The sequence below is a fragment of the Gobio gobio genome (assembly GCF_949357685.1).
Source record: "Gobio gobio genome assembly, chromosome: 21".
NCBI classification, from domain to species: Eukaryota; Metazoa; Chordata; class Actinopteri; order Cypriniformes; family Gobionidae; genus Gobio; species Gobio gobio.
The window spans coordinates 30,258,020-30,273,788 of record NC_137117.1 but is presented as its reverse complement, the minus strand read 5'-3'; the positions used below and the strand labels follow the sequence as shown (position 1 = coordinate 30,273,788).

At 40.1% G+C, this 15,769-nt stretch overlaps 1 protein-coding gene across 2 annotated transcripts in view; it reads left to right on the top strand.

The window, feature by feature from the left end:
- The window catches only part of plagl2 (pleiomorphic adenoma gene-like 2), a 54,534-nt gene extending 39,030 nt beyond the window's left edge, over positions 1-15,504 (top strand). Inside the window, exons 2-4 of one of the 2 annotated variants that reach the window (XM_079802906.1) lie at positions 8,187-8,263; positions 8,452-8,870; positions 10,033-15,504. In XM_079802906.1, the coding sequence (XP_079659032.1) occupies positions 8,569-8,870; positions 10,033-11,479 (1,749 nt within the window). In that variant the 5' untranslated portion in view covers positions 8,187-8,263; positions 8,452-8,568 and the 3' untranslated portion in view covers positions 11,480-15,504. Of the gene's footprint in view, positions 1-8,186; positions 8,333-8,451; positions 8,871-10,032 lie in introns of both variants that reach the window. The other variant, XM_079802905.1, reaches the window with a different exon arrangement.
- The last annotated feature ends 265 nt before the right edge of the window (positions 15,505-15,769 follow it).

Below are 15,769 nucleotides of genomic sequence, written 5' to 3'. Positions count from 1 at the left end.
TAATATTTTTTTCTTGAGAAATGGTGACTGGACAACAACATTATGGAATCCACATTCCAAAACAAATCTTAATTTTCACATGTGCTTTACTTTTAGCTTTAGAATATACTGGAAACTCACAACAAAATAATTTTATTATTTTCACAGACTCCAAATCATGTCTCCAAATCACAACTGATCTTCCTTTGGTGGACTGCATTTTAACTAAAGTGGACCACTTATAGAATTTTTTCATGCAACTCTTGTATTTTTGTAACTCCTTTTTTGCAATGAAGATGCTGACATGGGGCTCTTTCATACACCCGGCGCAATGCAACGCCTGGCATCATTTTCATGTCCAGCCACGTTGTTTTAATAGCAGGTGCACTCGTGCCCATCTGTTCGCCCATGGGCGTACTGGTCTGAAAACAAGGTGTGTTTAGGCGCATTGTTGCTATTTTGAATCAACTGAAATTGACTGCGCCATTGACCAAAAAAAATCTGCTCTAAAGTCAATAACGCAGTATTTTTTGTTATTTTAAAGGTCCCATGGCATGGCATTTTTCTATTATTGTATAGTGTTTCCTGAGGTGTACTTATATTGTTAGTATGATTTTTACATCATAAAATGTCATAATTTAGAAATAAAAGGCATTTTTTCTATAATGCTGTTTGCCCTGTGGCTGAATGCCCTGCTTCAAGAGGCGTGTCTGCTGTGAGACTTCAGCAAAAACGCCCACTGTTGTGATTGGCTGACATCTTTGCATTTTAAATGAGCGGAGGGGGCGTGGTTTAACGAGGCACGAGCAGGCACGAGTCTGTCAGAGACGGATGGACCTGAGTTCACTTCTCATCAGTTCTCAGCACGTCTCAGTTCAGGGTGAACTGTTGTAGTTACTAGCATATACTTCAGGTTATTAGTTTATTTCTAGTCGGAGGGGCTGTCACTCATGTCAGAAAGTTAGTAACTTTAGTAAATTATGGATCAGCGCTGACTCGAGACGCGAACCGTTTAGAACGATTCAGTCCGATTTGGTGAACTGGTTCGATTCACTAAAAAGAACCGATTCAAAAGAATGATTCGTTCGCGAACCGGACATCACGGAGACTGTTGCGAATTGCTAACAAAGTTATTTATAGTAACTACTGAGTTGTGAGAGCGCTGTCTGTCAGCGCGAGTTTATTGTGTTTGTATCTGAGAGTTCTGAATAAACACGAGTCCCAGTCACGCCGAGTCCGTCTTAATCATTATTACCAACTTTGTAACACATGCAATGTAAGTAACCATTACAGCGAGATGAACGAGTTAGTAAGTGTTGAGTATAGCATTATTTCTAGATATGTTCCAATTATATGAATAGCGTCAGTGACGCGCATTGAGTAACTTACACAGCGCAAACAAAGACACAACAGCAGTAATCGAATGTAATCCAGTTTATTGTGGGGAAAGCTGGCTAGCCTAGCCCAGATATGCTCACGCTTACCCTCCTTCTGCTTAATCTCACACCGCGTTTGGTGCCTCCGCTGTGGGCCAGATGCAGTAACGTTACTGGGGGTCGGGGATGTTGAAGGCCGAGCTTCGGCGTATGTGAAGTTTATCTCTAAAGATGTGACTGCTGATGTTAAACAGAAAAGACTGTATGCACATTTTAGAACAGATAGACGCGACGAGGACGTACAAAAACACTGACTCACAAGATAGAAAACACGAAAACACTGTTCTGTCGGGAGAGAGAGAAGCCGCTGTGTGTGCACGAATAATAAATAATTAGCTACACATAAGAAATCAATGATCACAGATCAGAAGGAACTGAAGAAAGACTTCTGCTTTCATTTGTACATCCAAACACTGAGAAACTGCCAGCGTTCACTCGTTCACAAGTAATGATATTGATCTCTCGAGCGTTTGCATGGGTGTGCCAGATTCTCTGGGCGGAGGAAAGGGAGGTAACCGTTCCTGCTTGGACGTCAAACCAGGAGACTTCAGGATTGGCTAGTCTGGCCTGTCATTTTCTCAAAGGCAGAGAAAGACAGCCACAACTCGGTTTTACACCGATCAACATTTCTATCCACTTGGGGACAATATTCAGGCTAGGGGAACTCATATTAATGTTGAAAAACCTCATAAAATGAAAATTTCATGCCATGGGACCTTTAAGAGCAAGTTGGTATTATGCGCCTATAGGTGCTACACACGTACACTACACACACAAACATTTTTAAATATTAAAAATAAAAGGATTCCTCTCTGGAGAAGCGTTCAGTCTGTTCAGTTCAGTAGCGAATCAGCCATGGTGCAAGCGCAACTGGCTTTTAAAGGGAATGGGAGATGAGACTCTGATTGGTTTATTGCACGCTATGCCCCAAACACACCCATGACTCATTAAGAGACTAGGTACAACCCTTTTGGACCATGTGCCTGGCTTGCTGACCGTTTTTTCAGTCGTTAAACTAGCAAAAGTGGTTTCGGACATGCCCTAAGTGCACCTGCTCCATGCGCTTCTGACCATGCGCTTAGAACGTTAAAATAGGGCCTATGGCATTAAAAGCTACTACTGCTTATTTAGGAAAAGAAATCTGTGAAATTCGAATCAATTTAAACAAGGTCAAATTAGCTGTAGAAACACTGTTGATGTTTGAAATCAACCCAAACAAACACACCCCTCCCTTCATTGCTCCGCCCCCAAAATAATATAGCTAACGTTAAAACCACAGCATATCTGGGTTCTGTGAAACAGCAAAGCCAATGTCACTTCACGCATGGAGAAGAAACAACACAACCCCTTTTGGGACGTTGTCCTGCTCCACTTCACAGATGATGAGTGGAAAGAGAATTTCAGAATGACAGGACACTCATTTATGACACTTTAGAACAGCTCTGACGTCATTATGCTATTTCTACATCAGTGCACATGCGCAGTACTTTCCAGTTTCCAGTTCCGATCAAGTGTTTACGTGCCCTCTCGATCGGATTACAAAAGGAATTAACCACCCCTTACAATCCAAATGAAATTTGAATCGGATCTGGCCAATTCATTCCGATTGACGTGGTTACATGTGACTTTTTTTGTATGTTAATGCAGCTAATGTAATTGATCAGAATCTGGCACACTGCCTGTATTTGACTGCGTCTGTGACCTTGAATTAGCTGTTCGCTCACTCTCTGCCTTTGGACAGAAGGGGTTAAACCTGCACACAGGAGGCAGCATGGTGTACACGGTGACCTCTGACCCCCAGGCCAGAGGAATGTGAAAACCCTTTAATCTCCAAACAAAACCTCAGACACACTCACGCAGCCAATATGGATGGCCAGTTTCCCCCCTCTGTGGCAGTGAGCGTGAGTTTGTGTGGCCTACAGAAGGATGGTCCTATATAAACCTGCCCACCCCCACTAACCAATGTGTCAAACCTTAACAAAGTTCTCAAAGACTGTTCAAATGACCTGGATACACTAATATGAAATTGTCACAAGTGAAGATATTGGTCACATTTGAATACTCTTGTTGGGAATGGATTGGATGTCGTGTGTTTGTGTTTATAGCATGTGAGATGCGCTGTGTGATGGATGGGATGTATGTGTGCATGTGGAATGTTTGCGGTGGAGAAGCTGAAGCATCACAATGGCGCAGGGCTCCCTGGAGCAACTGAATGGAGTAGTGTCACCCCCCTGCACCCTCCCCGCTGCGTGACGACTGCAGCAGCGCCACACAGCTGTCACTTCCTCTTATCCACATATATATGGATAAACGTACCCCTTTAAAGTCAACATGAATTGCCATTGGCAACTCGTTTACTTCTGTAGTGACATATTTCGGAATAAAACAAGATATTGAATGAGGGGAAAAAAAGGCTTGATTTTATCAGTTGGGATTTGATACATGCCAGAATGGACAGAAAAACAACTTTTTTTTATTTGGAATAACATACATTGATGAATCATTCATGATAAGGACAATGATGCATTCATATTCAATATACCATTCTAAAGTTTGGGCTTGGTAGATTTTTTTTTTAATGTTTTTGAAAGAAGGCTCTTATGTTCTCCAAGACTGCATTTATTTATTCAGAAATATATTAAAAACTATAATATTGTGGGGTAAAAAAATTACAATTCAAAATGGTTTCCTATTTTAGTATTTTAAAATGTGTTTTTCTGTGAATTTTCAGTATCATTTATCCAGTCTTCAGTGTCACATGACCCTTCAGAAATCATTCTATGATGATTTGCGGCTCAAGAAACATTTCTTAGTATCAATGTTGAAAACGATATTTTTTTGGCGACTAGAAAGTTCAAAAGTTTTGTAACCTCATGCTGAATAAAAGTATTTATATATTTTACTGACCCTAAACTTTTCAACTCGAATATTAATGAGCTATTAACAGTATAAAAGTCGTTTGTCCGGTTATGAAGTCTGTTTTATGACGTGGGTAGCCTGTGTGTGTTTGTAAATGTTTACATTTTAGACTCATGTGACCCTGCTTTAGTAAATGTGTGGTCAGCAGAGGACAGGTGGATTTTGACCTTTAACCAAAAGGGTAATTGACTAGAGGTTTACACTTATGAGAGATTGAGAGATATTAGTAAACAATACTACCTGCATGCCAAATACTAATAATTAATACAAAAGCAAAGTAATACGTCCAATTAGTAGTCAGTGATATAAGTATATCGCTCACTACTAAAGCAAAGGCGGTACATAAATGAATGAATGAAGGATTGATATGCCAGTAGCATGAGAAGAGGTGGTTCCGCGGTTGGTTTCCTGTGTATGAGTTTGGCTCTTTGTACACCTTGCTTTATCATACTTTATCAGTACTATCATACTGTCATAAGATCAATGATATTGGACCCACTCATTTTTATTGTCTCTAATTCAGCACATGTCTCTTTACCTCCCCCTAACCGATAAACACTTATTATTAAACACATGTTAGATGCTTTATTTTCACTTTTCTAATATTTTCTTCATTTTCTTTTTAAATAAATGCCTTTCCTATCTGATATGTGATGGGAAAACGGAGTAGAGGCAGTTCGGCAAAAGGCGGATTCGACTTCGGGTCGATTTGCGTCAAAACTTGATGCCATGCATCTTACCCCTACACTATTGCCGCTCTCAATGATAAAGTGATTTCCGTAATTTTGTCTTCCCCGATCAGACGTTTAGCAAACAAGGCGGTATATTTGTACTTAATGTAAATGGCATCTACTCTAGTAAAAAATTTCTGAGAGGACCCACACACATTTTTTTTTGCTTCCGACGCCCATGGGACAAAGCCTTGATTTTCAGTTTTAAGACTTAAAGGGTTAGTTCACCCAAAAATGAAAATTCTGTCATTAATAACTCACCCTCATGTCGTTGGACACCCGTAAGACCTCCGTTCATATTCGGAACACAAATGAAGATATTTTAGTTGAAAGCTGATGGCTGAGAAAGGCTTCACACAGGCCTCCATTGGCATTCAGTACATTGACACTTCCAAGATCCATGAAAGGCACTTAAAACGTCGTTACAAAGTCTATCTCACCACAGTGGCTCTACAATAATCATACAATGCGACGACAATAGTTTTTGTGCGCAAAAAAAAATCAAAATAACACCTTTATCCAACTTGTTCTTGTCTTCCGTGTGCGCCTCCACGACGCATGCGCGAGAATATGACGTAGCGCCGGGGTTCGGGAATCCATGAAATGCACACTTAAGCTCCATTTTGAGCACTACGCCGAGACCTAAAGCACGATCAATGTAGAATCCAACAGCTTAGACACGCGCGTCTTCCTCTGCTCGTAAACAAATCGCTTCTGGGTCATATGTCCGAACGCCGGATCTGCGTCATATTCTCGCGCATGCGTCGTGGAGGCATACACGGAAGTCGAGAACAAGTTGGATAAAGGTGTTATTTTGATTTTTTTTTGCGCACAAAAACTATTGTCGTCGCATTGTATGATTATTGTAGAGCCACTGTGGTGAGATAGACTTTGTAACGACGTTTTAAGTGCCTTTCATGGATCTTGGAAGTGTCAATGTACTGAATGCCAATGGAGGCCTGTGTGAAGCCTTTCTCAGCCATCAGCTTTCAACTAAAATATCTTCATTTGTGTTCCGAATATGAACGGAGGTCTTACGGGTGTCCAACGACATGAGGGTGAGTAATTAATGACAGAATTTTCATTTTTGGGTGAACTAACCCTTTAAGCTAAAGACTATATATATAGAAAGACCCCACATGGAAAGAACCTATATGAGGATATAGATTCAAATAGATAGGACTTGGTCTTGGATGCCCGAGCTGCCTGGAGGCGTTGTAAATATGGCCGCCGAGTTTCCTTGAAAGGGACTTTGACTGAGTGCAGAGAGTCTTATAGCAGAGTTTGGGGATTTCCCTTATGTAATATGAGAGTGATGGTGAATGATCTTGGTTGTTAGCTCAGATGTTGCAGTCCTTGCAACTCATTACTATAATTTGTTTTGAATAAAATACTTGCTTCGGTTGCCTGGTCTGAACCCGAGTTCAAGTGGTCTAAATTTTCTCTGCTTGCAGTGCGTCAGTCATGCTGGTCAGGAAAGTGAGTGAGAACACACACGCAAACACAGTTTTTATCGAATCATACGTCATCACGGTCCTCGTCACAACCAAGTGAACAGAACTCTGACGTCAATCGAAAGTCAAAAGCTAAAACTCTCAACTATGGATCACAAGATCATCCTGACATTTAGTATTTGCTCTAATACATCTAATTCCCTGTCTCTGATTTGTTCATGGACTTTTTTTTCATGGCAATTTCAGGTTAAAATGTATAATACTGTAAATATAATGGTTAGTGTCAATCGTTGGTCTTGTAGCTGGTAAACATTGCTTTTATGTTTTGAACTGTTTTAATCACCTTTTTGCAATCATTAGTCCATTTTAAATCTATTCTATGTTGTGAGATTTATATTTAAAAGTACAAATAGTATCTTGGGTATTGTGGTCATTAAAATACCATACAGAATAATTATAAAAGGATTAGGAACATGTTTTGTTATACAGTATATAGTTTGAAGTATAGCATGTCACACCACCGAATGTCATCTCGCCAAAAGTACTTCATTGTATATACACCAATAGATAATGTCAATAACGACCTCGCCGCCTTCATCCAGAATGCAGAATCCCTGACAATATTCAAAAAACAGCTGAAAACTCATCTCTTCCATGAGCACTTAACCTCATCATGAAAAAACTATGCTTTCACTTCCCTTTAATCCCTCCCTATTCTAGTTTATGCTACTCTAAGCAATGTGTGAAACTTTGTATTTTGAGCACCTGAATCACTTGCTTCATTCCTCATTTGTAAGTTCCTTTGGATAAAAGCGCCTGCAAAATGAATACATGTAAATTCGAGTAGACAGAGTTATAAATGATCATTTAAAATAGTATCATGTTATTCTTGTGCCGTGGGATTTAACTGAAGGATAAATAATTGTGTGTAACATGAAATGCAATTTAAGGGCTAATTTATTTTCCATCCCTATTCCCTAGAGGTAGATTTGTGGGCTTTAGGATTACAGGATACTTACACTGGAGTACATGTACAAACGTGCATGACAGAACATGCAAAGCTTGTAAAACCTACTTTGTGCACCTCGATTTTTAATGCGGTATAGCAAGGCAAGAATTGCCAACTTCTGTTACTTCCCAGATTATTAATTGTTCTGTACATTACTGCCCTCTAGCTAGCATAGTGAAAAAGTAAAATTGTTTAGAACAGTTACAGTATGCCCACAGGCTGTTGTACATTTCACCTTCATGTTGATGTAAATAAACCATTAATAATGCTGTTTATTGTTCAGTTTAGAAATTATATTAATGCCAGTGTTTTAAATATAATTGGTCTTTGTAATGTAACTCTTTAAAATAAGGTTGTATAACACTAGTCTACGAATTAACCATGAACATGAAGCATTTATTAATCTTGATCATTTTACCATTATCATTATTTGATTTATATTGTCCGTCAGCTCATAATGCATGTAATGGTAAAACATACAGCTTTTAATTAAAAAAATGTTTACATAGAAATAAACATTAATGCTGTTAAAATATATGTTAACAGACATCTTGTAAAGTATTATCCCTTTTAAATATTTGAAAAAAGAATTTGAAGTAAAATGGTTGAAGACAAACACTAATCGACGATGCATATCTTCTTTATTATTTTATGAAAGGGTGAAGATGATGATGAGCACTATTGTCACCTACTTGTCCCCAGTCATGGCAGGTGGGACTGGATGAGAGTGTGAAGGTAAACGAAAAAGACTGAAAAAGCACTTACAATTATTTTGGGAGACAAGTTTTCAGCACATAACAAAGGGTAAGCACTGTTTTTAGCTGTCTCCCTGCATGTAAGAGAAATCATAAATTGACATGCTTAAAACAAAGAAAATATCTGATTCACCTTGTCATGTTTGTTTTTTGGTGCATATTGTACAGATAGCAGACATTTTAAGGGCCTGCATCCCTGTAAATACCTCCACAATATCGAATCAGAGCCTGGAAGGCAAGGCAGCCACGGCCGAGTTTCAATGGCAACGGCACCCTAGGGCTGCCATGGCAGCAGCTGCCACCGATGCCCCACACCACATTGCCACACTGACGCTGGAGGACGAGGATCGACGAGGCGCCACCAAAGTGTTTGGAGGTCCCGCTGCAGGGAGGACGGAAAGAGAGACAGAGAGCGAGAGAGAGAGGGAAGGGAGAGGCAGTGGGAACGAGTGTTTGGTGTGCGGTGCCCTCTTCAGCTCACAGGATAAGCTTCGGCTTCACGCCTTCTGTCACGCAGGAGAGAAACCTTTCCACTGTTCCCAGCCCCATTGTCCTAAGGCTTTCAGCTCCAAATATAAGCTTTTTAGGTAGGTGCTACTTACATGTAAAGGCCCGATATAACAGACGGATGTGATGTCATTTTGAACTAATTCTGTCCGAAACTGAGTTTGTTTTAATTGTTTGCTAGCATGAACTTTCTGGAAAATTTTGCGCCGACTGTTAAACAACTCCGAACTTCCATGACGATTACATAATTTTCCAATGTCGAGATCAGACATAAGTAAAAACATCTCCCATCGATGTCATTTTTCTTGTTTGTTGTGATATTAAAGGGATAGTTCACCCAAAAATGAAAATTAGCCCATAATTTACTCACCCTCAAGTCATCCTAGGTGTATATGACATTCTTCTTTCAGACGAATAAAATAGTAACGGAGTTATATTACAAAAGTCCAGGCTAATCCAAGCATTAGAATTTGATTCATAGTTGCTCTGTTTTTGAAGTCCATAAAAAGTGCATCTGCCCATCAAATAACATGCTCCAATCGGCTCTGGGGTGTTAATAAAGGCCTTCTGAAGCGAATCGATGCGTTTGTGTAAGAAAAATATCCATATTTAAAACTTTATCAAGTAAACTTTCGACCGACCGCCTTCCCTGTTCAATTTATGGAAAAATTGTTGAAAGTTACCCTGCCGATCGAAAGACTAACGCGACCAGGTGCGCTCGTCATGACGTCACGTACGCATCTTGAATTTCACTTTCAACATTCAACACTTTTCCATGGAATGCAGTCGGTCGAAAGTTTACTTGATAAAGTTATAAATATGATTATTTTTCTTACACAAACGCGTCGATTCGCTTCAGAAGGTCTTATTAACACCCCGGAACCGCGTGGAGCACATTATTTGACGGACAGATGCACTTTTTATGGACTTCAAAAACAGAGCAACTACTGGAGGACCAGCCCAGCTACTGGAGGACCAACTTCTTGCAGAGTTTAGCTCCAACCATATATAAACACACCTGATCAAGCGAATTAGGATTACTAGCACTTCCAGGCAGGTGTGTTGGAGGAGGTTGGAGCTAAACTAGGCTAGAAGGTGGGCCTCCTGGAAAAATTGACACACCTGCTTTAGAGGGTCCCCCTGCAATCTGACATGAACTCATGGACACGTTGAATACAAGATTTCAGTTATTTTAACAGAAATTTCCAATTTGCTAAAGGCTTTCTTTGTCTCCTTTTGTAGGCATATGGCCACACACTCCCCACAGAAGACTCACCAGTGCTCATTTTGTGAAAAGATGTTTCACCGCAAAGATCACCTGAAAAACCACCTGCAGACTCACGACCCCAACAAAGAGGCCTTTAAGTGTGAGGAGTGTGGCAAACACTATAACACAAAGCTGGGCTACAAGCGCCACATGGCCATGCACTCAGCCACAGCCGGTGATCTTACCTGTAAGGTGTGCTTGCAAAGCTACGAGAGCACGCCTGCACTCTTGGAGCACCTCAAGAGCCACTCAGGCAAGTCTTCCGGTGGTGCCAAGGAGAAGAAACACCCCTGTGACCACTGCGATCGTCGCTTTTACACACGAAAGGATGTTCGCCGACACATGGTGGTACACACAGGACGCAAAGACTTCCTGTGCCAGTACTGTGCCCAACGTTTTGGGCGGAAGGACCATCTGACGCGACATGTCAAGAAGAGTCACTCGCAGGAGCTGCTGAAGATCAAAACGGAACCTCCAGATATGTTGGGTTTACTTGGGTCTGGTTCTCCACCTTGTGCTGTGAAAGAAGAAATAAGCCCAATGATGTGTAGCATGGGACCCACCAAGGACTCGATGATGGCAAAGCCTTTCCACGGTGCCACCCCTTTTCCCATGGGCATGTACAACCCTCATCATCTCCAGGCCATGTCCAATCCGGGTGTGGGCCACCATCACTCATTGGTTCCAGGGACTTTATCCAGTGCCATGGGGATGGGCTGCCACATGGAACCTCCATCATCACTGCACCACCATCACCCACATCATCATCACCATCACCACCCCCACCATCACCACCACTCCCCGCCGTCACACCAGCAGCAGCCTCCCCTGCAGAACCAGCAACAGCAGCACCCTCAGCCACCGCCCAAGTACCAGCTCGGATCTACCTCATACTTGCTGGAGAAGCCCCTGAAGGTGGAGATGGAGAGTTTCCTGATGGATCTTCAGAGTGGACTCGCAGTTCCTCCGCCACCCTCAGCTTCGCCCAATAAGGAGGGTTTGGAACCTCCGGTGGGATTGTCGGATGACCTTTGCGGGGACCCCCTCATGTCCAAGAACCCCGCTGTCATCGCTGAGTCTTTGTGTGCTGCTAACATGGACTTTTCTCATCTGCTGGGCTTTATTCCACTAAATCTGCCACCCTATAGCACCCCCATGAGTTCAGGAGGACTGGTAATGGGTTACTCCACCACCTCCACCGTCTCTTCTTCCTCCTCGTCGTCAGCATCTTCGCATGCTGCCGAACCACACGCTGCCTCAGCCACAGCTGCAGTGCCTCTTACCTCTTTGCAACCTCAACCTCAGGAGCAAGCAGTCTCCAGTGGGGGGCTCGGTCTTGGGCCTCTGCACCCACTCCCACCAGTGTTCAGCTCTAGCCTCAGTACGACCACTTTGCCTCGCTTTCACCAGGCCTTTCAATGAGGTCCCTGCACCGACCTGGCCTGTCACAGGGGCTCAGGGCAGAGGAGCATTAGTGCTCCCCACAGGGGTGGGGAAATAGAACACTTGAACACATAGAAGCCTTAACAAAAGCGCACAACAGCTTTTTAATGAGCCTGGAGGAAAACAAGCATATGAAATATCATTGAGCTTTTATTTAGGCTGTCTGAATTTTAGCTATAATTTTTGAAATACCCTTTTCAACCTCTCCCACCATCCCCTGTCCTACAATTTAGTAGTTAGATGGCAGCATCAGTAGGCCTTAAGGCATGGTACTGCATACTTTATAAAGTAATAATATTAGTAGAAAAAGGAAAAGATTAATGTAGAAAAGATGATCTGTCTTTGAGACTCTGAAAGACTAATTTGAAGTGATGAATTTTGTTTTCTTTTCCAAATGTAAGACTTGACTTAAAGTCAGGTAGTAGTCGCTTGCCCTTAAACTAAAACCGTCTTCTTGGCCAGGAGTGGAAGAATTAGTGAAGGAATGAAGGAGTGAAATTGGTTATTCCAAATTTAGTTATTTTCAATATATCGCAAATTTAAGATTCACCAAGACTCAATCAAGTAATCCTCATTACAACATTTCAAATAAAATAATAGTGTGTATGTGATTAGATGAAAATATCATCTAAAAAAATGTGTTCTTCCAGCTTTTTGTGTGTCAATACAAATTTACACACGTTGGAATGGTCAGTAACTAGTTATGTGAGAGAAACGTAGGGACTGAAAACAGAAAGGCAAAGAGGGTAACAACTGCACGATTTGTTCATTTGGTACAATGTGACCACTGACAGAACTAAAGCAAAATAATTTTTACGTTAAAATCTTACAGGTTTACAATTTTTCCTCAAAAGAAGCACTTTGTTTACAGCAGAAGGCACTTGACCTCTTTGGGTTGCCAAGGTGACCCACTGAAATCCCCTCCCTTTCCCCACTCTACCTTCACGCTTCCTGAAAAGAGACACATTAGACACACACACACACACACAGACACAAAGTTCAAACAACCATCAAGTACCTTGGAATCACCACCACTCTCAAAATGGTTTTCCTCCTTCCAGCACTAATTTCAAGTCTCCGTGGCGCAACAGTATCTCCTGACCACCAGATTAAAGAAAAAAACACAAGTATTTTAGGCAAGTTTTTATTTTAGAGAGAGACATACATTATGATAACCCTGGTATATGTGAATGGAAAAAAAAGACAAAACAAAAACAAGAATATTTTTTTGCAGTGTACGAAGTACCTTATCAAAAAATATATATTATAATTGCTTCTTTTTCAGTATATTTTGTAATTTAGATAGTTGTATTAAAAAATTGCTGATGGATTTAAAAAAAAATGTCTAGCAGGTTTACATAATTATGTATCTTGCATCATATTGAACAAAATGGATGAAGTATTAGCGTTTCCCTATAGCTTTTCCTGTTCCTTGTTTTTCCATGTGAGTCAAAGGAGATGAATAAGGTGGGATTTGACCTGCATATAATAGACTAATAGTGGCATAATCCAGTAGAATGGACTAGTCTTTAATCTTTAGAGCATGTACTAGAGGCCCATAATGTGATCCAGGTTTCAGTTTGCGTTTTTTATTCTCAGTATTCGATCAGACCTGACTGATGCTGTCTGTTGGTGTGTTTGGTTGTACAGTTTTTAACCTCCATTACAATTTGCACCATCACACTGAAGTGTCTGAAACCACAATTCCAGTTGCTGTAGGTTAATTTTAATAGTACAAAAACAGGACTTTAGAGGGGTTTTGTCTTATAATCTCTTCTAAGTTGCCATTTCCCAGCAAGTGGACTGCACATGTTCTTACCAAATAATCATTCATTACCAATGGCCATGTGTGTAAAGAAACAGATGATCAACGTACCAGCAGTGAAAGCAGTGCTTGATACAAACAGATGTATTTCTCTCTCTCTCTCTCTCTCTCTCTCTCTCTCTCTCTCTCGCTTCACCTCATCCCTTTGGGTAAATCGATTCTGTGTCCACGTCTGCGTTTGTAGTGAATGTGAATATCTCACAAGCAGGAATGACAATAGAAAGGTAAAAGGCCACATTGCAAAACTAAGACAAAACAATATTATGCTGCTCTTTGTGCTGTGGTTGCCAACAACCACCACTCTGGAAACATTTTAAACTGCAAATGATCGTTTAGCCGAAAACATGCACAGTAGTACACGTGAACTGTTTGTCCGTTTTCTCCGTTTTTCAGCTGCTTTGATTCGAATGAACATTGTATGAAAAGGGTCTGAAAAGAGACACAAAGAAGTCACCAGCCTGGTCTTTGACATTCAAAGCATGGGACATTTGATTGGGATATTGCCTAGTCGTTTTGTCATTATATTATTTTCTGTTTGTTGAAACAGGACCTCAAAACAGCACAACGCATCACCTCATTTATTTGTTTTCATACCAAAAACCCGGGGAGAAGAAGCTTATTTTTGCACAATTGCTACCTGAATTGAGTTAGTTTTGTTCATACTTTAAGTATGATAGTTTCATAACAAAACCAAAAATATTAAGGTGTCCCTGCGTTCGACTCGATTGCTGGTTTCATAATAATATAGGCATTAATGGATATGGTCCAAAAGTATGCATTTTTAATTGAATTGAAAAGTTAAAGGAATTAAAAATGTCCTTAATTAAATTGAACATTATGAATGTGTACAGACAAATTTATGAAATCTAAAAATAAAGAAAAAGTCATTTATTTTTAACAAAATAAAAGACAGAAGGCTTTTGGCAATTTTTGAGTTTGTCCTCCCCGGGTTTTCTGTGAGCTGATCTGAATTCTAGCACTTTTAAACCTTTAAAAAGAGTATTTTTCAGCCTTGTATGTTTGTATGTTTTTAATTTTGTATTTGATCTTGTATGTGCCATTAGTTCGATGTGTAGAGTTTATTCATCTTTATGTAATTGTTGTTTTTCTCCTTTCTCCAAAAGAATAACAGTATTTTAGATAGATTTTCACTAATATTAACTGCATTGGCCGTTTCCCCCATGTTGTCTTGTCATACATTTGAGGAAGTCATTTAATCTTAAAATAGATTTTGTTAGTTACATCATGCTTAGAATACTTCTCAGTGTCTGACAAAATCATCATTGCCACAAACAAACGAAAAACCTTTTCCAGCTCCATCTATGACTGAGGTGTTTTCAATTAACATTAATAATAATAACAAAAATGGCAGGTTTGACTGGTGTGTAATTTCCTCCAGCTCTCTGCCCACCCCAAAAAGCACTTTTGGTTTAAATGAAGTTTTATGTAATAATTGCCTGCATAGGTGGAGCTCAGCGTCTGATTGTAGGTTGTTGTTATTTTTTTTTGCAGAAATAGTCAGATTAACCAAATTAAAATGGTTCTTTTCCTCTTTTGTAGCAATGCACTTGTCCTTTTGTTCCCAAAATACTAGCTGGTTCCTATAACAAAAATATTAAGGGAAATTATGAGGTAACCAAGCTAGGGCAAAAAACAAAAACAAAAAAACAATCTGACTTTTACGAAAAGGAAAAATTATTCAATAAAATGCTCTTCCGGCTTTTAGTGAGAAAATGGGTACGTCCGCAGAGGACAAAATCCACTTGTAGTTTGATATATTTTAGCTTAATGTAAGTCTTGCATTCCAAGCTTTTTATGTAACTTGTTTAGCGATATAGTCGTTTTATTTTTAGTACTTGCTTATTACCACGACTTCTGGAAAAAAGGTGAAAACTAAAAAAATGGAATATTCATCCTTACACTATTTTATATAACATGGAGATGACTATTGACAGGACGAATTGTACAAAAGAAATGCATAACAGAGACAAACAGTGCGCTTTTTTTGTTACACAGCTCACCTGCGGTCAGTTGCTGCATTGTAAAGTTGACAGATTTGTATATTGGTTGATCCAAAGAGATGACATTACAACAAACCTATTTACTTATTGTACAGTACATTGTACCATTTGACTTGTAATGTGTTATGGTAAAATGATTAAAAGACAAACCCACGGTTTCATATTTCTGGCGTCCTTTTTTTTTTTTTTTAAGCGTTTGATTTCCTGTCTGCAGCGGTGGAAAAGGGTGCGAGAAGAAACGGGCTGGTAATGGCTGAAAACTGCCATTCACATACCATACAGCCAGAACAGGAAACCACACCACAGCGCACAAATGAAAAGACAAGAACGGCACAACTCCAAGTAATAAAAAACTGAGCTATAGCCAGGCTTAATTATAAAGCATATCTCAAACCTATACTTTCACATCTCGAGGAGTTGTTT